General features: G+C 36.5%; 1 protein-coding gene across 3 annotated transcripts in view; it reads left to right on the forward strand.

Annotated features, from left to right (window-relative positions):
• The window catches only part of CADM2 (cell adhesion molecule 2), a 1212655-nt gene that overhangs the window by 822206 nt on the left and 366052 nt on the right, over positions 1-24397 (forward strand). For 2 of the 3 annotated variants that reach the window (XM_036349671.1, XM_036349668.1), the window contains exon 2: positions 15588-15614. The exons of the other annotated variant lie outside the window; for it this stretch is intronic. In XM_036349671.1, the coding sequence (XP_036205564.1) occupies positions 15588-15614 (27 nt within the window). The remainder of the gene's footprint in view (positions 1-15587; positions 15615-24397) is intronic. 3 annotated transcript variants of the gene reach the window in all.

Here is a 24397-nt window from a genome sequence, read left to right on the forward strand (position 1 = left end):
CCCTAAGAGATAGCACTTTGTTAATATGACTGTGTACGATTTTCTGACATGTGCTGAATCTATGCTAACAAAAATGATTCTTATTTATGATGTGTCAAATTACAGTACTGAGAGTAGACCTTTTAGGTTACATTCAGACTTTAATTTGACTGAATTTAAATGGCATAAAAATGCCTTTTAGTTGGGCTTTGGCTGACATATTATATATCTCAGTTCAATGAAAAACATTCACATGCAAATATGATTTGTTTGGAGTAAGGACAAATATGACTATGACTGATGAAGGCTTTTGATCACAGTTCTACAAACTGAAACCTTGAAAAAGAAGAGGCTATTTGTACTGGCATCTGCAATCCCATGAATTATTTAGTTCACATTATTCATAAATCTCTTTGAAGAGGAGTTTTTAGGAGGTTTTAAGGAGGAGCTGTCATAGTTGTATTGCCAGCTTAAGTGTATGCTGTGTTTGAAATGCTGTGTTCCATAGCCTGTAAAGTGTGTTACCTGACTACTCCAGCAAGTTCATTTCTTTTTAGAAAATGAAATCAATGCTCATTCCTTCCTTACTCTTTCCATCATTGGGTCTATTGGAAGGAAAAATGGAATAAACATAATGTCGAACGTTTCACATACATTATGTAAAGAAGTAGAGAAAACACAGCAATAGAACACTCATTTTCTATTCCAACTCCATACCAGAGTAAGCTAAAAGCTGTCCTCCCCCCGCACCATGATCCTCCTCTCCTCCAGGACTCTGCACTGATGCAGTTGCCAGGAAAGACCTCTCTCTTGTCTTGTTCTAGGTTTCCAAAGCACTTTTTATTGCTGGTGAATTGATTTTTCCAAAACTTAAGTCCCATTGCTCATGACATAGACTAGTTTTGCACGTATGTTTTTTTCTGAATTAGTTGTTTATCTATTTATTTCCTTTTCTGATCTTGTATTAATCATACTCTTTGTTACAGAGTGACATCATCTCTGAATGTCCAAAAAAACATCTGTTATCTGGACTTGGAGAATAGCTATATCTGATGTTGTTTACAGTTTATATAAAGAACTATTACTTCAAAATCATTTCAATATTTGAAACATTAAGAGAAGTTCAATATTGACTGCACTTTGGGAAAAACATCCTCTTTAGCTAACACAGGAGAGTAACTCAAGTTCAGACCACGTTTTGAGAGAGTGAGTTGAAATGCTCAGTTGTAATTTCCTCATTTGAATTTTTAAGTAATGCTTTTAGAGTTTTAAATGTAATGAACAGTTGCATTTTATGCTGCTGAATAGCTGTCTCTTCCCCTCAATTTAAAGTGCACAGTATTTGATAATCAACACTGGGAAGGAGGTTAGACCAGATAACCCTTAATAGAAACTTTAACTGAGATTCTCGGAAATCATCCCAGGTGGGATTTTAGGCTTAAGAGTAGATTCAAATGCAAACAACCTGGGTAAATTTACTTACAGTTTGACTATTTAAAAAATCCAGAAAATGATTTTTATCTTATTTTCTCTAAAATATATATTTTTGAACGGTTTGGACTTTGCAATATGTTTAATAATATGTACATATAAAATGGTTTGTAAAATTATGAGATATCTATATAATAAAAGCCTAAGTGACTGTTAGGACAGAACGACTACAATGACCGGTTGACCAGTTGCTATGACGTGCACTGACCACTGGGGGCAGACTCAACACAGGAGCTGCCCCTTGGTGGTCAGTGCTCTTCCACAGCAGGAGCACTGCTCAGCTGACTGACCCGTCCTGAAGGCCCACCGGCCAGGCAGCAGTCACTCACTTCCTCAGTAGTCCTGCAGGTCCAATCCCTGGAGAACATGCCAGGCACTGACAGACCAGTGCCACTGGAACGATCCTGACAGCACCGCCAACATCCTGGAAGTCAGCCTTGGCCACTGTGGCCACTTTCCCTCCCTAAATGCTCCAAAAGGAAGAAAACTTATAAAAGGGGCCACCAGGTGGCTCCCAATCACTGGCGGGCATGTCAGAGAGAGGGATAAGGGTCCCAGGCCCTCAAGGGTGTCCCACCACCCGCCTAGAGGGCCAATCATGTCCTGGCCTCCCACCCCCACCTCCTCGGGACCCTACCCATGCAAAAATTTGTGCACTGGGCCTCTAGTAGCATCATAATGAAGCAAGTGTTTTTTTTGTTGTTGTTGTTGTTTTTTTGTAGTTAATTGGAATATTATTCCATAGATAAGAGGAACCAGAATATGTATACTGAAATTCAAAAAGAATGATGTGAGGGAAAAAGTCCCTGTGCTGGGAGTTGGAAGATTTGGAACTTTCTTGTATCCTTTCCTGAGTAGCTGGGTGCTATTGAGAAAATCTTGCATTGTCCCTCAGGCCTCAACTTCTATGCATACAATTTAGAATTAGCAGTATCTGGTCTCAGAGTTTCTTTGTGAATTCTATATAATGACAGATATGGAAATATTTTAAAAAGCATTAAATTACCTTTTTAACAATGAGATTTACAAAATTTCAGGTAAAACATTATCTGCCAAGGATGTTTACTTATTTTAAGAATTTGTTTTCTATTTGATTTAGTGAGGTTGTTGTAGGTTTCTTATATTTTCAAATGTATATTCTAGACCAGGTTGGTATGTTTGAATATATCTTTCATTCAGGTGATCACATAAAATGTAGAATTAAAATTATTATTTTCTCATTGTGACTGTCTGTCACAGACATTCAACTTCAAATTGAATGTACTAGCTTTAAAACAAAAAACAACAGTACAAATAGTAATGTGATCTTTAGCATTAGGTATTTTATTAAAATACTAGAGGCCTGATGAACGAAATTCGTGCAGCGGGGGGCGGATTCCCTCAGCCCGGCCTGCAACAACGCCAGCGTCTCCTGCCCCGGCCACTGGCCCGAGGCCCCTCCCCTCCCTCCATGCAGCCAGGGCCCCTCCCTTCCCTCCCTCTGAGCGGCCAGGGAGGGGAAACTGGGTTCACAGCGACATGAGCCCAGTGTCCCTCACCCTGGCCTCTGGCCCAAGGACCCTCCCCTCCCCTCCCTCCACGCGGCTGGGGTGTAGATGCTGTGCTCGAGTTGCCAGGGTGATGCCATCAGCGTCCCGCCCCAGCCGCTATGGGCGCTGCCATCTTTGTTGCAGAGTGATGGTTAATTTACATATTACTCTTTTATTAGATAGGATGAATTGTTTAATATCAGTATGATTATCTTACAAGTATATATTGAAAACCTTATAACTGGTAGTGTTTGATTTATAAAATGCACATAATACTTATAAGTTGAGCATTATCTTAGAAGCCAAAACTAGCAGTTAGCTTACCTGTTGCACAGTATTAACTAGTCTTCCACCTGCTCTCTGTAGAAATCTGAGGTACTGGGAAAATTAATATCCATAAATTTTTTATAACTTACTTATCCTGGTCAAAATATTTTGTCCTTTTCTACAGTGAAAAAGTTTATTCCAATGATAATGTTTTAGCTATAATTTCAAACTGCCTAGGCCTAACATAAATACTACATAATAATTATACTGAGTTATTTTTAATGTATATTGAAATCTTGTTCTGAAAAATGTCCCTACATTGCTCTTGTTTTGCAGGATTTCAAATTGAGATGTAGTGATAGTAGATCCTCAATTGTTCAACATTTGTTAATATCCCTTAAATAAAATGTTAATCATTTTCTTGAACCACAATCTATACCCTATAATTCATGTTATTCTATCAAGCATGGTAGACTAATGATATCTGTTGACCCAGAGAGTTACATAGCACCTGATAAAATTTTGTTTTGAAAAATAAAATTATGCAAAATCACTGACTATATCAATATAAAATAAAACTTTTAAATAGAAGGTAATGGCAGAGCAACATAGGGAAAAAAATGCCACTGAGGTTCTTCATAAGACTTACTGAAACCAAATACCAACAGCCCAATACTTACCAGTACTTAACCCACCTATTTAGCATCAAATCAGTGATATGACTTCTTCTTCGTTCACTTATTAAGGCTTAAGCAAAATAGCATCTGTGTCAGAAAGCCTTAATTATATTATACTAGAGGCCCGGCACACAAAATTTGTTTGTAGGTATGGTCCCTAGGCCTGGCCTGCAATCAGGGACATCTTCCCAGCTGCCCCCAGCTGGCCCTGGCCCCCACTGCCACCCATCCCTGGTTCCCTGTTTCCCATTGGGTGATTGGTGCCTGAGTATGGGGGGAAGAGACTGAGAGGTCAGCTGTTCCTGCCTGCTCACCGGCCCCGCCCCCGCAGTGGGTGGCCATCAGGTGATCTGAATCTGCCGGACGGGGAAAGGGACCAAGAGGTGGTTAGTGCGTCTCATAGTGACTGGTCCAGTGGTCATTCTGGTCATCCTGCTCTTAGGGTCAATTTGCATATTACCTTTTTTTATATAGGATAGAGGCCTCGTGCATTGGTGTGGGCCGGCTGGCCTATGCTGATCTGGGTGAGGGGTCCCCACCGGGGCAGGGGTCACAGGGTTTTCAGGCTTGCCTCACCCCCGATGGGGTGGGAGTCCCCGCTGGGACGGGGCCGGACTAGGTGAGGAGCTACCAGCGGTTTGCAGGCTGGCATGCCCTTGATGGGGTGGGGACCCCTGCTAAGGGGGGGCTGGCCGAGACGAGGGGCCAAGGGTGGTTTGCAGGCCGGCCACACCCCTGGCTTTGTCAGGAAGGACAACCAGAAGACGTCCAGTCTAATTAGCATATTACCCTTTTATTAGTATAGATTACAGCAAAAATTTCCATATATCATGCCTAATTAATTTGAAAATGACATTTCTAAATGATCACATTCCCTGCATATGGTTTATGGAAGTGATGTACTAAAAATAAGCATCTAATTGCTCCTAAAACTAACATATCTTACATAATAAATGTATGTTAAGTGTGTGTATTCTGGGTCTGATATATTTTATTGTGGATGATAATTTTAGGAAATTATGACCCTGCCTGAGGTATAAGTTAGGGTGAGATCAGTAGCTGATTCACGGCATTCTGCAGGTCACTTTTCACCTTGCTGGAGCTCTTCATTGAGGTGATCCCCTAGAGGACAACACCAAGTATTTCTTTGTCAAAGGCCTTCCTTGTCCATTCCACTGATTGCCATTGGATTCCTTGAGAACTGAATTAGTTACCTGAACTACAACAGAGCAAATTATATACATTCCCTTAAGTTATTCCTAACCACATTCTCTATTTGCATAGCTTTTCAGAATGAGCCCATTATCTAGTAATTAGTAGTCAGGGAACATTGAGTATATGTCTGCTTTATAACTATTTGCTTGGCCAAATCAGCACATGGTCCTGATATATATAAATTTCAGTTCTACCCCTTAAAATATCTCCTGTTGCTACCCTCCTTAAACTGAAGGTATAAACCCTTGGGTTAAGTGTAAGCCCAAAGTGGTATGGGTTTTCTTCCTTTACACCAATTATCCCAGGCATCTATTTTAATAATTGCAAGACTGCTATCATTAGGTGATGGTTTGGTTTTATAATTTAAAACCATTCCCAGCAGTTATTCTTCCAGGATAAAAAAAAAAAAAGTACTAATTACCAACGTTATAATATGAACTGATTAAACTGTTATACATGTATATGATTATACAAAATTATTACATAATGTTATTTTCTGTATACATACACATACACAAACACACACACACACACACACACACACACATATATATATATATGCATATACACGGAGAGAATGTCATATCATATTTCTCCTATTATCTTCTGCCTTAGAATACAAATTTTTACTGATAAATGTCATACCATTATAGATTCTATATAACCACTGAAGAATTTTGATGGACAGAAAGTATTCAAAGAGGCATATATATGTGCTTTATTATTTTACCATGAGAGCCCCGGTGCACAAAAATTTGTGCACTCCGGGGGTTCCCTCAGCCTGACCTATACCCTCTTGCAATGTGGGACCCCTCAGAGGATGTCCACCTGCTGGCAGTCAGACATCCCTCTAGAAGCCTGGCAGCCTTCAGGGGATATCCACTTATCAGCAGGGAGCAGACCTAAGCTGCAGTTGGACATCCTTAGTGAGGAGGTGGGAGAGGTTCCCACCACCACCGCTGTACTGGCAGCCATCAGCCTGGCTTGTGGCTGAGGAGAGCTCCCCCTGTGGAAGCGCACCAACCACCAGGGGACAGCTCTTGCATTGAGCGTCTGCCCCCTGGTGGTTAGTGTGTGTCACAGTGACCAGTCATTCCCAGTCATTCTGCTGTTAGCGTCAATTTGCATATTACCCTTTTACTATATAGAATAGAGGCCTGGTGCACAGGTGGGGGCAGGCTGGTTTGTCCTGAAGTGTGTCCCGGGTCAGGGTGGGGGTCCCGCTGGGGTGCCTGGCCACCCTGGGTGAGGGGCTGATGGGTGTTTGCAGGCTTGTCACACCCCCTTCAGGGTGGGGGTCCCCACTGGGGTGCTGGCCAGCCTGGGTGAGGGGCTGATGGCTGTTTGCAGGCTGGTCACACACCCCCAGTGGGGACCATTACCACTTGGAGGTTTGGCCAGCCTGGCTCGGGGGCTGATGGCTGTTTTCAGGCTGGCCACACCCCCTTTAGGATGGGGTATCCCCACTGGGGTGCCCCCACTGGGGTGCCTGGCCAGTCTGGGTGAGGGCCTGAGGGCTGTTTTCAGGCTGGCCAACCCCCCACCGGCAACATAAGCTCCCAGCCTCTCCTTTTTTTCTTTTATTCTGGGATTTATTTACCTTCTATAATTGAAACTTTGTAGCCTTGAGTGGAGCTCAGAGACGGCCAGGGTGGGTGGAAAGCTTGGCTTCCTCCATCTCCAGGGGCAACACAAGCCTCCTGCTGGCTCCAGCTCCGTGGCCATGGCTGGCTGAAAGCAGATATCTGGGGTTTATTTATCTTCTATAATTGAAACTTTGTTGCCTTGAGTGGAGCTCAGAGCCAGTCTCAGCAGGCGAGAAGCTTGGCTTCCTCCATCACTGGAGCAACCAAGCCGTCTGCTTGCTCCAGCTCTGTGGCTGCTGGCCACCATCTTGGTTGGGTTAATTTTCATATAGTCATTCTGATTGGCTGGTGGGTGTGGCTTAAGGCATAGTGAAGGTACTGTCAATTTGCATGTTTGTCTTTTATTAGTGTAGATTACTACTTATGGGCATAATAGTATCATTACTTTGTGTATGTTTTTTTTTTTTAAATATATTTTATTGATTTTTTACAGAGAGGAAGGGAGAGAGATAGAGAGAGTTAGAAACATCGATGAGAGAGAAACATCGATCAGCTGCCTCCTGCACATCTCCTATTGGGGATGTGCCCGCAACCCAGGTACATGCCCTTGACCGGAATCGAACCTGGGACCTTTCAGTCCGCAGGCCGACGCTCTATCCACTGAGCCAAACCGGTTTCGGCTTTGTGTATGTTTTAATTAGTAAAATAAAACATATTTCAAGAGAAATTACTGAGTAGACATTTCTAATTAAGATAATAACTCAATAAGAAAAAAATTCTTCAAGTGTAATTATAACATCTAGAAAATAGGAAATGTGGCCGATCTCACTGATATTGGAAATTAGTTTTCTTCGTATCTATTTATGAAACACATCTTAAATCTAAGTGCTCATATAATTGACAACAATTTAAGTATGTATATTACATTTATCCATATAAATTAGCCACTAAGGATCTGGGAAATAATGTGATATGAAACTTATTTGGCAACATTATATTTTAGTTGTTATTGATTTACGATATTTCTAAAAGAGCTTCCTGATTTAGTAACATAGATATAAAATATAATTTCAGAGGATGCCCGTGCACTTTATTTATTGATCATGCCTGTGGCTTTCATAATAATGTATGACTGATATATCTAAGGACTTTTATTTATTTTAGTAGATATACCAGTTAATAATGTGGATTTTTATTTCAATATATGGAGTTACATATATGTTGATATATATGTGATTTGATATCTATGCTATTTTGTTGTATTGACAGCAAGCTTCAAAACCTCATATGTCAAATTTGCTGAAGGTGTTAACATCATAGATATTTTTACACTTAAACATGTTGAATTTTGTGTCAAAAAAGAGCATTTGGGGGAAGTTTTAATTCATTATTTTGAAAAAAAATTATCTTATACTTCGGAAAGTTTATGGTGAACATGCTCCATCTCAAGATACTTGTGAACGCTGGTTTAAATGCTTTAAAAGTGATGATTTTGATGTGAAAGACAAAGAACATCCAGGTCAACAGAAAAAGATTGAAGAGCAACAATTACAAGCATTATTGGATGAAGATGCATGTCAAACTCAAAAACAACTTGCAGAAAGTTTAAATTTTCTCAGCAAACAATTTCTGATCGTTTATAAGCAATGGGAAAGATTTTAAAGGAAGGAAAATGGGTGCCATATCAAATGAACAAAAGACAAATGGAAAACTGAAAAGTCATCAGTAAAATGTTGCTTAAAGAGAATGAAAGAAAGTCTTTTTTGCATTGAATTGTGACTGGTAATGAATAGTGGATTTATTTTGAGAATCCCAAATGCACAGAATCATGGGTTGACCAGATCAACCATTAACATTGCCTGCAAGGCCAAATCATTTCAGAAAGACAATGCTCTGCGTTTGGTGGGATCAGGAAGGTGTGGTGTATTATGAGCTTCTAAAACCAGGTGAAACCATTAATACTGATCGCTACTGACAACAAATAATCAATTTGAACCATGCTTTGATTGTAAAACAACCAGAATGGACCAGAAGACACGGCAAAGTAATTTTGCTTCATGATGATGCACCATCACACACTTCAAAACCAGTTAAAGATACCTTAAAAGATCTTGCCTGGGGAGTATTAACCCACCCACCCTATTCACTAGACCTTGCTCCTTCAGATTACCACTTGTTCTGATTGATGGCACACACACTTTCTGAGCAGCACTTCAAAATGTACGCAGAAGTGGAAAATTGGGTCTCTGAATGGTTTGCCTCAAAACAAGAAAAGTTCTACTGGGATGGTATCCACAAATTACCTGAAAGATGGGGGAAATGTCTAGCTAATGGTGGACATTATTTTGATTAAAGCACTTTTGATGTTTCTCTTGAAATTATCATGTTTTCTTTGATTACAAAATCTGCATTATTAACCAGTAGTATAGTCCCTCAAGACATGAGTTTGAGTCCAATTATTCACAAAGCCTTGAAAACATCTCCCTATATCTATAGGGGAAAGTCATAGCCTACAGGGAATATAGAATGTGGTGCAAGAAAAAGAGATTTATGAATTGATAGTGACTCATGAAGTTTAAAGAGATTCTTGGAAACAAAAGAAATAAATATAGAATAAGGTAGTGTAAATATATTATATATACACTATTAACCCTGGAAGCCTGGAAATCATAGAGAGAAAAAATTCTTAACGCAAAATAAGTTATTTTAATATGTATAATAATTCAGTATTTGTGTAGTAAGAAAACATGGAAAATAACCATAGGTTAATTAATTCTCAAAGTACACATGAATAAAGTAGTTAGAAGCTTAAAATAAACTTCTCATTTACCTCTTTAGAAGGAAAATGTTTATTTCATAGAGAAAACTACAATGTCCCACATTTTAAAGACTAAATTTCCTAAACCAAAATTGTTTCATTGATGCCTGTTTGCTCTGTACATGCCATAATCATTTTACTCAAATGATAAATTGATCTCCTTCAATATGAAGACCACTATATAGCCAATACATGGTGTTTTATATTCACTGTTACATTTAATAATATTATAGGAAAATCGGTACAGAGAAATGGTAATGTTTAAACAGAAATTATCCTAGATACTTAATTGAATATTTTAAATATTTTTATAAGAAATATTGACTATATACAAAAGTAGATAATATAATAAACAGCATGCATCCCAAGATTACTCTGAAACAAATATCAGGCATGTATTTCATTTTGTTAAAAAATAATGATTAGCCGAAACCGGTTTGGCTCAGTGGATAGAGCGTCGGCCTGCGGACTCAGGGGTCCCAGGTTCGATTCCGGTCAAGGGCATGTACCTGGGTTGCGGGCGCATCCCCAGTGGGAGATGTGCAGGAGGCAGCTGATCGATGTTTCTCTCTCATCGATGTTTCTAACTCTCTGTCTCTCTCCCTTCCTCTCTGTAAAAAATCAATAAAAATATATTTAAAAAAAAAAAAAAAATAATGATTAGCCGAAACCGGTTTGGCTCAGTGGATAGAGCGTCGGCCTGCGGACTGAAGGGTCCCGGGTTCGATTCCGGTCAAGGGCATGTATCTGGGTTGCAGGCACATCCCCGGTAGGAGATGTGCAGGAGGCAGCTGATCGATGTCTCTCTCTCATCGATGTTTCTAACTCTCTATCCCTCTCCCTTCCTCTCTGTAAAAAATCAATAAAATATATTTTAAAAAAAATAAATAAATAATGATTAAAAAAACAGTTACTATTATTATATTTGCATATTAATAGTAATTACTTAATGTCACGAAATATCTGGTGCTGAAATCAGGATCCAACACATGACAATTGTTTGTTGTATCTCAAGGGTCTCTTCAATTGATATTTTTTTTTATCCCTAAAACCTATTTGCCAAAGAAACCAAATGCCAAAATTGATGTGTGGTTTCCCACATTCAAGATTTGACTAATTGCATTGGTTTAATGTAATTTATTTGTCCCCTTGTTTATTGGACATTGAAAGTTCAATGTAGAGGAATGATCATATTCAGATTTGATTATCTTGTTAAAATACTTGTTAAATGGTGTATGAGAAGGCATATAATGCTTGCTAGTCTTATAAATAATGTTAGTAGGAATGGCCATCACTGCCTATGTACAAAAACTCATTAAGAATTAGAGTGGTGCCAAAGCCGGTTTGGCTTAGTGGATGGAGCGTCGGTCTGCGGACTGAAAGGTCCCAGGTTCGATTCCGGTCAAGGGCATATACCTGGGTTGCGGGCACATCCCCAGTGGAAGATGTGCAGGAGGCAGCTGATCGATGTTTCTCTCTCATCGATGTTTCTACCTCTCTATCTCTCTCCCTTCCTCTCTGTAAAAAATCAATAAAATATATTAAAAAAAAAAAGAATTAGAGTGGTTTTTAAACTCCATTATTTCCTCTTTATTTATTGCCTGAAATATTTGTATGAAGAGATATTTCTATGTATCAAATATTTGGCTATTCTGGGGTAAAATTTTTTGGCATTTTTTTTTCTCAAGCATTACTTTTACACATTTTTTTCTAGTGTGAAATTTGTGTGTTTATTAAGAAAGAAAAAAACTTTTGAAAGATATTAAAGTCAAACTTTTTCAATTATTCAAATTTCAATGAGACTTTTAAGAAAGTTATGTTTAGATGGTTAGTGGGTGGCTAGAAAGTTGTTATTTTAAATAATTCTCAAGTGATAATTGAAGGAATGTGTTTAACTTTGTGCTAGATAGTTACAGAAAAGGGGGAAATGTAGGTGGTTATCTAAAATGCATTTATTTTAATATCCTTATCTTGAAGGACTGTTATAATGTGGCATTTGATCAATTAAGTGTAATAGTACTTTTCCTTTTCAAACCAGTGTGATTTCCTTCTTTGAATAAATGAATCAAACTCAGCTGGTTTGATTAGCACTACATTAATACTGTTAGGTAATGATTGCATTTTGATGTAGTGGATTTAAAGATATATGTTTATCAGGCATGCTTTTTTCATTGTAAATTTCCTACTGGATAGCTTTGTAACCTAGAAAAAAAATCACTTATCCTAGGAAGTAGAGGCAATGTATACTCTCTCTCCATAAATGTCAGTAACTTCTCTCTCTTGGAACGTCTAAGAATTTTTTAAGTTTATATATTACTTCCTTACTAAGGAACAGTAATCTCTTATCTATAAATTTGCTATGGGGGGAGGAATGAAAACACTAGACTATAGTATTAAGGTATTTAGACAAATTTTATATCACCTTAAAATGAAAAAATCAATAGTGCTTTAGCCTTAGTTCTGAGTGAATAAATACCAGCCATGTCTTTGCTATCTATTTACTAAATGTTTAACTGCTAAATAACTTTATGGCAAACACTTCTAAAGGCAACCACAAATACAGTATGTCCTAAATCATTCATACATTCAAAATATTAATAAATATACCTCATTTTGTTATGACAAGAAATCTTAAAACAAAAAGCAGGAGTTAAAAGAACAGGGAAAATGTGAGTAGGTCATTTTTTTGAGGTAGGTTTTAAAAGTGATCTAAACTCCCTTGTGAATGCCCTCATGTTTTGTACTTCATATTGAGAAACATTGTTTTAGATTCATCATTTCTTCAGAAATTATTAGTGATACCTTTCAAATAGACAGACAACTGGTTAATTCAACAAAACTAATTAACTAAACTGGGACATAATTGTATTTTTCTTTTTTGATCATTTGTATTGGAGTTTTTAGAGATGAACCTTACTAATCTGATTCCTAATATTCACTAACATAGTGAATTCACCTGTAAATAACTATGGTGATTTTATTATGATTCACATAATTCTGCTTCAAAAATTACATGTGCAAATTTTTACCTTATTAATATTATAATTATCAGTTACAGATTTAATATTATAACTAATCAACTCCTAAAAAATAGTGTGAACACCTATAATATTACAGCTTACTGCTTTTATTATAAAGGTGAAGAAATGTTGATAACATACCTAAAACTTTTCTTTGGTCAAAGTATCTTTACTTCTTTTCTTTCATTTTAACTATAAACTGTTAAAATTGTATTTTTAAGATAAATTTCCATCACTTTTGTGTGGTGTGCAATGTGCACTTTGCAATTGACTTATAATTGGACTATGCTGACAATGGAAAATCTTACAAGTATTGAACATGACATTTATGACAGTATTGCTGTCATCTTGGCTTCTTTTATTGAATATGCAGAGAATTATAATTGGGCTAACAAGCCTGGTAGCCTGGCCTCTTTCCAATTATATTAACCAGCCTGGTTGAGTATTAGCTGCCTGAACACACACGTATTAGGCATAAGGCTTTGTTTTCGTTCCTATTTTATTTTGGTATCTACCCAATAATCTAAGAATAACATTATCTGCCTCCATGTAACGCTGGAGAACTTTCCATAATTCACCTCCATTTCACTGAGAAATGTAAAGAAAAATGTGCCTTCTCTACATGTATCTCATTAGTTTTTAGTAAGACAATGCTTTTTAATTAAAAATTGGTTGTATTTGCTGCATATTAAATACTAATATTTATCTAATATTTTATAAAGGCTTTTGGCAATGCTTTTTGAATTCAGGCGAAAATTTTTAAGGGATGAATTTGAAACTTAAGAGAAATGTCCTTTCATGTGAGCAAGTCAGTATACTGATGCATTGAAATATTTTCTTTGAAATGGAGGCAAATAATACTTTTTACATAATCTAAAAATGCCTTTTAGTTTTGAGTAGTTTTAAACACAATATAAAGATAAAAATAATTCCTGATGTTAGACTTCTGAAATCTATTATAATTCTAGCAAGAATTAAAAACTTAATTTTTAATTGAAAAGCCAATATTAAGAATTGTTAAATGAAACAATTGTTAAATGAAACAACTATTAAAATTAGTGAGCTGAAACTCTGTGTATTAACCTGGAAAATGTGGAAAAGCAGACTGCAAAGTAATGTGTACAGCATTATCTTATTTTTAGAAAAAAATACACAAAATATATATTTACTAGTTTTTATAAGAATGGCAAAATTAATTTTTCTAACATTAGAAAACTGTTAACATTGATTATTTTAGTAGCTAACAGTGGAGAAAAATGAAATATTGTTGTTTTTTTACCTATATCATCTCTAATTTTTTTAGGTGCATCAATTTTGTAATAAAAACAAACAATGAAGTAAAATAACTATTTCATTCATTAAATAGGAGTAAATTTCTTGGTACAAATAACTTAAATTTTGTTTTAATATTAATCATTTTAGGGTCTTTAATGGTCTATACTTTATATTATGAATTACTTCATCATAGGAGCAATATCACAATAAAACTGGTAGTTTAGTTTTGGATCATTGCTTTTTAGTTTGAATTTATCTTCCTAATAACATTATGAACATTCTCCCTCTCAAGCCATATATACTCTCATTTTAAAACTGGGAAAAACAGAGATTGAATGGGCTTTAAGAAGGAATAATTGAGTTTTTTTTAAATATTTTTGTTTTATTTTATATATTTTTATCTGAAAAAATATTTTAAAAACTTGATACACATTTTTGTATGAGTTAGTGAAAGATAAATGCTAATAGTAAGATCACATTTATAATTGTAAAAAATTAAATTCTCTGTGAGTAGCCTGGCATGTAACTAGAAATGCTAGGAAATTTTATTTTGCTTTAAATAACTTGAAGGAATGAACTATAGACTAAAATTTCTCTATATGGTTCATAAGTACTTGATCTAAAATCTAAATTAAACTTCATTGAAGGTCAGTATGCCCAAGTAGAGACTGTGTATTGCCCAATTAAGGAATGTGTTACCACTTCATCTTTAACATCATTTAGGGAGTGAAAAAGACTATCTTCATTTTTAAATAGCATTTAAATCAAAATAGAATATATCACTTCAAAACATTTAGAGGTCTCTAATTATGCATTTTGTCTAGAAATCTCCCTTTGAATAAAGAACTCTCCTTTAGGTCTGTTATAACTTCCTCATTAAGTTTACTTCTAACCCCAAATATTGTTTACGACTAGATATAAATAAGCCTAAATTTGTACTTCTTAATGGTAATAATGCTATTTAAAGTAACTGAGTTTTCTAATTTCATAGCTATACGCTCAACCAAAAACCAGATAGCTGGAGGTTGATTTGGCTTTGTTGACCTGATGTTTGCAATTCAGTCGGTGACTCAATGACTTAAATCCCAATAGCATAAGGGATTTTGGAGTCACATACACCGATAATAAAATCTCACATTTGCTTTTTTTCCAACTATATTACGTGTCAGCAAGTAATTTGACTTGTCAAAGCCTCAGTTTCTGTTTCTGAGGCAACAGCCACAAAACTCCCACCTTGAGCTTGCTGTCATTAAGAGGGAGAAGTATGGAAAATGTTCAGCCTCAGTCTCTGACACTGAGTCAGCACGCAGTAAATACAAGTGGCTTGCCCTTGTGATTGCTCCAGACTTCGTGAGCTATATTTTAATTCTTAAATAATCTGAATTATATTTGAACTATATATGAGTATTTCTTTAATTCAATTATTACTTAAGCTTAGAGTTAAGAAGGAAATAGAGAAAGATTTACAGTCCTCAACGGAATTTCAGCTCCTATCTATTTTTTCTTTCTTATTCAAGAAATTAGATCATATACTAACAAAATATAACCAATTGTCACTTTCATTGTCATTGGCCCTATTCATAAAAGTATGTTGATCATATAATAATAAATGCATCTTTTTAGACTGTAGCTAACAGTTCTAACATATCTCTTTTTCTTATTAGAGACTCTGTTTAATATCTAATCTCTGTTTGTTCTCTTCTTCTTGTGCAATCTTTTCTTGGAACCAGCTGCTGCTTCAAAAAATAAAGTTAAAGGTGAGCTCCTGTCTGTTTTGCATGATTCACCATGATTCATTTTTCTGTTCAGTCCTCTAAGTACTCTTAAATGATGGAGCCAATTCTGTTGGTGATAATATTAGTTCAGTATATAAATATTCATCACAAATTTTTACAAATATAAATATATATATTATTTGAATTATTCAGCTTCTGATATATATCTGTGTTTGCATCATGATTTGTGAGATTTTTTGTTTGTTTGTTTTATTTCTCACTTTAAACATTGCTTTTGTGCACTAATATTTAGTTTTTTGACCTTTGTTTCCTTGGTGAAATTGTAAATTGGTAAAAATATAACATAAAATAGGCTGATAGAAAATCTCAAAATTGAACATACCCTTCATAGAATTATGTGAAGAGAAAATGTTATCTTTTAAAAATGAATATTATAAACTGTGGGCTGCTATTTATGATGTTCCTTCTATTTCCTAGTTGCATTAAGTTTGTATTTGCTAGAATTCTAAAATATATATTTTCACGAGGAAGGATGAACTTGTCTAATGCCAGAATGTTTCCCTGAAAGAAATATACTTTTGGCTTAATGTGCCAATCTTTACAGTTTTGAAAGAATTCTAGTATATGTATAATACTGTATCATAGGTTTATAGTTTATGTTTTGATTTTATATTCTCTACAACAATGTATATATTTTAAAAAATTTTCTCCTTCCTATAAAGTGAATATATATATATATATATATATATATATATATACATATATATATAATCTTTCATGTATTATTATGCAACAAAACTGCAATTATCTTATTGGTCATATATCTATTATCTTCAGTTTCCTCATCTACAGAGTGTGAATAAACAACAAGTACTTCAAAAGATTGTTGTAAGAGTTGAATTAGATAAACATTTGCATTTTAAACAATGCTGGTTTCCTTTTGCTTCTCACAAAACTGCCTCTTCTTTGTGAAGAATTTTATGAGTTTTTATCACTTATGTTGTGGTATCTATTATCTCCCTGTGTGTGCTCAGAAGAAATGAGCAGGTGGTTTTGTCTCTTTCTCTACTTCTCTTATTCAAATTCATCCCAAGGCCAACCTTCTCTGTTATCTTCTCCCTCCAGCCCTGCCCTTCCCCAGGTTTTAGTTTTATAGCTAGTTTCAACACGATGATAGAGTCATCTTTGAAAGTTAACTGCTCCCTATTTATAAGGCTAACCATTTAGTGTGCATGTACTATTTTCCTAGCAATATATTTGTTTTATAGAACACTAACGATATAAAAGACAAGATGGCAAATCCATGTTACCATTTGTCGTATCCTCTATATCTAGCCTAATGTGTGATTTTCTTGATGGTGAGAATGGCACCAGGTGTTAGACCTATGGAGTCAGACCAGACCTCAGTTCAGCAACCCTGGTGACTGAGTTCCAGCTAGGAAAGAATTCAGAGCCAAGACTCAAACTATAAGAGAAAGTTTATTTAGAAAACCACTGAGATAGAAGTGAGCAGTAGAAGAAATGGGCCCAGGAATTAAATTACATTATGGAGGCAATGGAAAGGCTCCTCGGAACTTAAGCGAGAGAAAGATAAGGGCAACTTGCTTAGGGGGAAGTGGAGCAGGATTGGAAAGGCACTGGTATGCTCCAGAGGGAGAGCAGACTGGGTCTTCTTGCCTAAGGGCTTTTAAGGGTGGAAATTTTAGGGAAGGTCCTAGGAAAGGATCTCAATAGAATATACATCAGCTTTCCAGGTGTGTCCTTCCAGAGTCAGGGTCTCCACTGATTGGTCAGCACCATAGCAAGGAGTGAGTAGTCAGTGCAGCTGGTCCTGAGGTTATCTGTGGCATCACTTGTCTGATTTTGCTGCTTTTCTGGGCCTGGAGCTGAAGCACAGCTGAGGTTTAGATGTTATCCCTGAGGGCTAATGTTTAAGGGAGTGGACATCCAAGGGCCCTCATGGGAGTCACATGAGGCCACTCTTTGATTCCTTGTTTCTCTTCCAATGGAGTCTACCACACAACTATGGACATGGCAGGGGAGGAAAGGTCAAGGGAGGGTCTGAGCTGCATGGCCAGTGATATGAAAGGTCAGGGCGTCTAAACCACAACCAGGGTATACTAGGTAAGGAAAGGTTACCCTGGAAGTAAGGTCCTTGCTCTCCCAGTTTTGCCTGCATCTAGGCACCCAGAGCTTTCAGCTCTAGTGGCCATCCGTACCTGGCCTATCACCCTTGCTATGCTCATGTCTGTCTAATTGCCTACCACAGTTTCTGTAAATGTGCTAGAATAATTATTTAGGCTGGAGTCCTCCTCAGAGAATGCTTTAAGTTGCAGGTAAGGCTTGAACTGATTCTTGATGGTTGGGTAAGATGTTGAAAAAATTAGTAGAGAGAAAAAATAGCAAAAGCATAAGTAAAGGTATAGAAATAGAAATGAGAAGAGTTCATTTCAGTATAATGAAGACAGGTTTTGAGGAAAGACCTGTGTTATTATGGAAGTGGAGGAAAATAAATGTGTTGATTCAATAGGCAATAGAGTGATTGTGAGCCATTACCATATTTTACTACATAAAACCTATTGTAATACTCAAATGTATGATCACCTAATAATTTTTAAAAACAAAGGACAATAATTCAAATGATAATATACTAGAGGCCCATTGCATGAAAATTTGTGCCCTGGGGCAGGGGTGGGGGGGTGTTCCTCAGCCTGGCCTGCCCCCTCTCACAGTCCAGGAGGGCAGCCTGTAGGATAGTTTGTGGGAGGCGACTGGCTGATCAGGGGAAGGCACTGCCCCCATCACCCCCTCACTGTTGCTGCCTCTGGCCTCCCTCTGTGGGAGGCGACCCAGCAATCAGGGGAAGGCGATGCCCCCATCTACTGCTGCCACTGCCAGCCGTGAGGCTGCCTGAGCCTTGGTTCTCACAGACACTGCAGTTTGCGTGAGCCTAAGGCCGCCCTCATTGCCTGATCCTCAGGCCTTCGCAGTGGCAGCCGCCATCCGAGGCTTGCCTGAGTCTTGGGCTGGCCTTAGGCAGTGGCAGCCACCATCTGGTCCCCCGATGCACCTCCTGTTCAAGTTCCCACCGGGGATGCATCATCAAGTCCCCATCCACCCATATGTGCCTTGCAGCTCACCCAGCCCCGCCCACCCACGCTCTCCTGCCGTGCACGCAGCCTCCTGGTTATTGCTCATTGTGGCATGAGGGAGTCATGGGTGATGGCATGACGACCACGTAGGCTTTTATTAGTATAGATAAGTTACAAAGTATTAAGTATAGAAAAACAATTTCCCAATGTAGAATTATAGCCATAAATTATATTACAGGTATCTGTTAAGTCATGTCAGAAATCAAGCTGGCTAGGATCTTACAATTCAAATATCCTTCTGCATACAATTTGGTGCTTTTCACATCACCATCCCTACTGTTCTACACCTATTTATTTTATACTCCGGAGTATAAATCTCCTTTCTCCAATTGTGTACAAGCCTGCAGGGAGCTTTGGGACATAGTTTGCCTATGTTTTTGCATCTATAAGGTCTTATAGAGACCAGAAATGACACTTTCTAAAATGAACTGTACCTCAAGTAGAAATTGAAATTTTATTTCTATCAATTGAAACATATATTATGTAGAGATAATAATAGAGAGAAATACTCAATGCTTTTATTAACCAATTTCCATGTTAAGGAAAATGGCATTCCTTAACATGAAAAATAAAAGAGTGGGTAAGAGGATAATAAAACCCAAGGTAATATAAAACACAGTTGCTTAAAAATAGTTCATTTCCTGGTCCAAACAAAATATATATATTACAGGGAAACAAGGGAAGTTTTGAAGAGGATCATATTTCACTCATTTCTTCCCATGAAATCATCCAAATGTGGGGAGCCTCTGAAATATTGGAGAGAGTCATGTGTCCTGATATATATATTTTTAAGAATTACATTCCAGAACACAAAGTCTAATAATGTTTTGACATTAACTTCCCAATAAAATTTTTAAACAGACTCTTAAAATAATTTATGGGTGTTTACATTAAAAGAGAGGATATACTAAGAGTCAACATTCATTAGTAATGGTGTAGGAAATTGTCCTAATTCCCTCCTTATTTTTTTTTATATTGGTTATTATCCTGGTTTCTGAGGACAAAATTATAAATATGTCTGAATTTCATTAAATCATTTAACAGCTAATGCTTTTCTTACCTATGCAGAAACTTTCATTCTGGAGACCACCAATTAATCTTTAGTGCTCAAATCCAATGGTGGCTTCCCAATCTTCATATTACTCATTTTGTTTTGCTGAATATATATTGTTTATTTTGATTTTCGTTTGCCCTTGATTTTTGATTTCAGTGTCTCCATGCAAAATGTATGTATGTATGTATGTATTTACTTATTTATTTACTCCTCTTTCTGTTTTTATATCTTGCTCTGGAATATAGATTTCATTCAGATTATATTTTTGATCCCTGAAAAGATTACTAACTGCAGTGTTGGTTCAGTGCTCCACATCCCCTTTAAGAGATGAACTTTAACTTCTACAAAATAAAGAAAGCAGCCTTTTTCTAGATGATTATGCATCTACAACCAACTTCTCTCACCATTGTTGACTATTAAGAGAAAAACAAAGGACCTAATAAAATTCCTCTGCTGAAAACTTAGAACTGGGAAGGGAGAAAGGAGAGAGAGAGAGAGAACTGAAAGGGGCAAGAAAAAGGAGAGATAGGGAATCAATTTTGTTAAACTGTGTGGCCATGTCTTTTGTATGTAGACCGAATAAGAACATTAATTAAGTCAAGAAAAAGAAAGCTGGATGTACAAAGAGAGGGCAAGAGAATGACCTCATTGTGCTGCATTTTGAAGGTCTTTTATCCTTGAGGAAGGCCTTTTAATTAAGCTTTCCAGATGGGTTTATCTTGTTCTCAATCAAAAGGGAAACAACTACCATTAACTGTCTTCTTTCTCTGAAGGTTTCTTAGTTGATTTCAATGAATACTTTTCTTGACTTGTTCCTACCATTAAGCTCTTATTTACTATTTCCATTCACCCTACTAAACATTTCCACCTGAATACTAAAAACTGAAACCTATTTTTTTGCAAATCTGAGGCCTCAGGATTTGCTGTGTTTTCTCATGAACAAATACTTCCCTAACTTTGTAGTTTAAAATAATTGAGACATCTTTAACTTCTTTGACTTAATGCCCCCCATAACCAATTAATTATCAAATTGCCCTTCTTTGACGGGGATAAAATTATCCTGATTACATCCTATTTTTACCATGAGAATAGTAGCTTTTGCATGGAACTCTCTTCTTCAAACCACTTATTTCTCAGAGCTGGCCTGGAGAAGTTCCTACCTTGTCTTCTGCTTCAATCCTTGATACCCTACAATCTATTCTACATTCATATATCACAGTAAATTTTTTAAAAGATCAACAGTTAGAGGTAGACAAAAAGGTACCATGAAGTGTTCCTATATTTTTTGTATAAAATTATTTCATTTTATGCTATTGTAAACTTATAAATATAGACTACATGTATTTTAATGACTAATGTTGTTTAAAAATCTTGTAAAATTTCTAAATACTTTCAATCTAGTAAGTATCTTTTTAGTCTCTAACCTGATTTTTCGGCTTTTTTAAATTTAAAATTTGGCAACTATAGTGAAGATAAAATTTTATGTCATTTCTAGTTAGCTATTACTTTCAATCACACAATCGTTTTTCAGTGCTCAAATATAATTAACATAATTCTTTTCACTATACATGAGAATTGAAAGATAATGCAGGACACTCACCAATCAAAGTTCAGTTATATATGTGGTTTGAGAAGAATCAGTATTTCAATTTACTAGATTTAAGTAATAGTCATATATAATATTGTTAAGTAAAGCATTCATACACGTGCAAATATAAAAGTCTCTAGTAAACCTTATACCTTGTAGGTAAATTGAAATGCATATATGAGGTTGAAATTGAGACATTGGTTCAAACTATTCTAAGATTTTTATCTTAACTGGGGCACATATTTTCAGTTTGTATGCAGTATATATACTAACAATTTCCATTTTGTACTCTGACAGACATAGGTCAAATCCTGATTTTCAATTTATTAGATTTGAACACTTGGACAGTTCAATTAATTTAATTCAATATTCAGTTATTATGACAATTATATGGGATAATGTATAGAAAGAAATTAAACTATGGAAAGGTGCCCAGTAAACAGTAAATTATACTTATTACTATCATTTCTATTGTTATTTAAAGAATGTCTGTGGAACAACATACACAATAAAATAAAATAAAATAAAATAAAATAAAATAAAATAAAATAAATCATGATGTAAAAGACAAACCCAAAAACTAAAGCTTTTATTGAGTATCAGCTGTATTTCATCTTTATGATGCATTCATGTTTAATCATCTATACCAGGTGTGGGCAAACTTTTTGACTTGAGGGCCACAATGGGTTCTTAAACTGGACCGGAGGGCCGGAACAAAAGCATGGATGGAGTGTTTGTGTGAACTAATATAAATTCAAAGTAAACATCATTACATAAAAGGGTGCGGTCTTTTTTTTTTTTTTTAATTTTATTCATTTCAAACGGGCCGGATCTGGTCAGCGGGCCGTAGATTGCCCACGGCTGATCTATACTAATAAAAGGGTAATATGCTAATTAGATTGGATAGACCAGATATCATTCTGGACATCCTTCCTGACAAAGCGGGGGCCCAGGTAGTGCCACCCGGGGTCCCGGGTGCCTGCCCCGCAAAACCAGCCCAGGTCCCGGGTGCCTGCAGCCAGCCAGAGGGAGTGAAGCCTGGGTTCTGGTTGCCTGAGGCCGCCGGAGGAGGGAAGCCTGGATCCTAGGTGTGGGGGCTGAGGCAGAGGCGGTTACGGGCAATCAGGCAGGCAGGTGAGCAGTTAGGGGCGATCAAGCAGGCAGACGAGTAGTGAGGGATGATCAGGCAGGCAGAGGCAGTTGGGGCAATCAGGCAAGCAGTTAGGGTGATCAGGCAGGCAGGCAAGCAAGCGGTTAGGGGCATCAGGCAGGCAGGCGAGTGGTTAGAAGTGATCAGGCAGGTAGACAGGAGATTGGTTAGAAGCCAACAGTCCTGGATTGCTAGAGGGATGTCTGACTGCCAGTTTAGGCCTGATCCCGCAGGGGTAAACTGGCAGTTGGACATCCCCCAAGAGGTCCCGAATTGCGAGAGGGTGCAGGCTGGGCTGAGGGACACCCCCTCCCCGTGCACAAATTTTGTGCACCGGGCCTCTAGTAAACACATAAAACATAATGTGCATAGTCCACTAGATATATTAGTATATTTTCTTTCTTCACATTTAAATATCAAAAACCAAACTGTATAAATGATATCCTTAAGGAATTTCAACCCAATGTCAGAAAGGAAAAAAAATGAAGAAAAATTGTCACAGAGTGGTTTATATAATACTTAAAATGTAAAAATAACTTGTCTCTGTGAAGAAATTGAGGACTAAGGTTATATATAATTTATTTTGAATACATCACTTAACTCCTTTTGTTGAAACTATGTTTAGATTTTAATTTTAAAAAGTGTGAGGAAATTCTTGCATAATAGCTATAAAATCTTCATAAAAAATAACTCATCAAGAAACAGTTATTAAAGCTTATGTTTATTTGTCCCATGCAAGGCAAGCTGATATAAGAAAACATGTTGTGAATGTTAGATATACAGTATGTCAGAGAATTTAAAAGCATATTATGTTTCTATAACATATTCACTAAGGGCTCCAGGTGGACTTGGCTGAGATTTGCTAAATCCATCATCTTGTGCTTCTCACTTCTCTAGGAAAAGTGGCAGAGACATTGCTATATATGATAATGTAGTAACATTTTTAAAGATATAATTTGTAGCTACAGCATTTTTTTAACTTTGAAAAGAGTAGATAACAATAATAATTATAACAGTTAACATTTCTTGAATGTTTACTATGTGCTAGACAATACACTCAATATTTTATATGTTTCCTAATTTAATACCTTCAAAACAATTTGAGGTAAATACTGTTATTATTCTCATTTTTAAAAAATAAGGAAAAAAAGCAAAGGGTTAATAAATTTGTTTTACGTTTCCAAACTGAATAGAAGGCAGGATTACAATTCAAAATCAGACCTAATGATTCCTGAGATGAAGCTTTGTATCTTTTAAAATCTCTAAAGTTGCCAGATTAATCAGTATTACCAGTCACCTAAGTCTTATTAATTTAAATGTTTTTACCTATGTCTCATCCACCCAGGCAGGACTCGGGTTGGAATGGGGGTAAAGTAGAAAGATGATGAGCTATCAGAAACAAATAAATTGGACCTACCAAGTTGGGTACATTGCTGACAAAAAAATATTCTCCCAGACTTGTTTTATTTTTCTTCTTTTTCTTTCAGGTCCCTTATCCTTTTATCGTATGTTAATTTTACTTATTCCCTCTTGGGAAAGGAGGTAGTTTCTCAATAAGATGAGTAATGTTTTAGTCATAGCTAATGTAAAATGCTAAACTTAGAAGAGGGTAACAGGGTTAAAAAGTGTGTTCATGGAAATTTTATGATAAGATGATTCAGTAGGTCAAAATATACATAATTTTAGTTTTTAAAGTGCAGCTTTATTTGATGTGGTTTCTGATTTTTATTTCTCACTGTATAGGGGTTTTGCCATGTAGTTGCTTTATAGAATATTTCATTATTTACTCTGGTGTAACTGTCCACATTAATGTTGTACAGTACAAACCGGTGTGGGACAGGATGGAACAACCCCTCTAGA

This window comes from Myotis myotis, unplaced genomic scaffold (genome assembly GCF_014108235.1).
Source record: "Myotis myotis isolate mMyoMyo1 unplaced genomic scaffold, mMyoMyo1.p scaffold_m19_p_2, whole genome shotgun sequence".
In the NCBI taxonomy this organism is placed as follows: Eukaryota; Metazoa; Chordata; class Mammalia; order Chiroptera; family Vespertilionidae; genus Myotis; species Myotis myotis.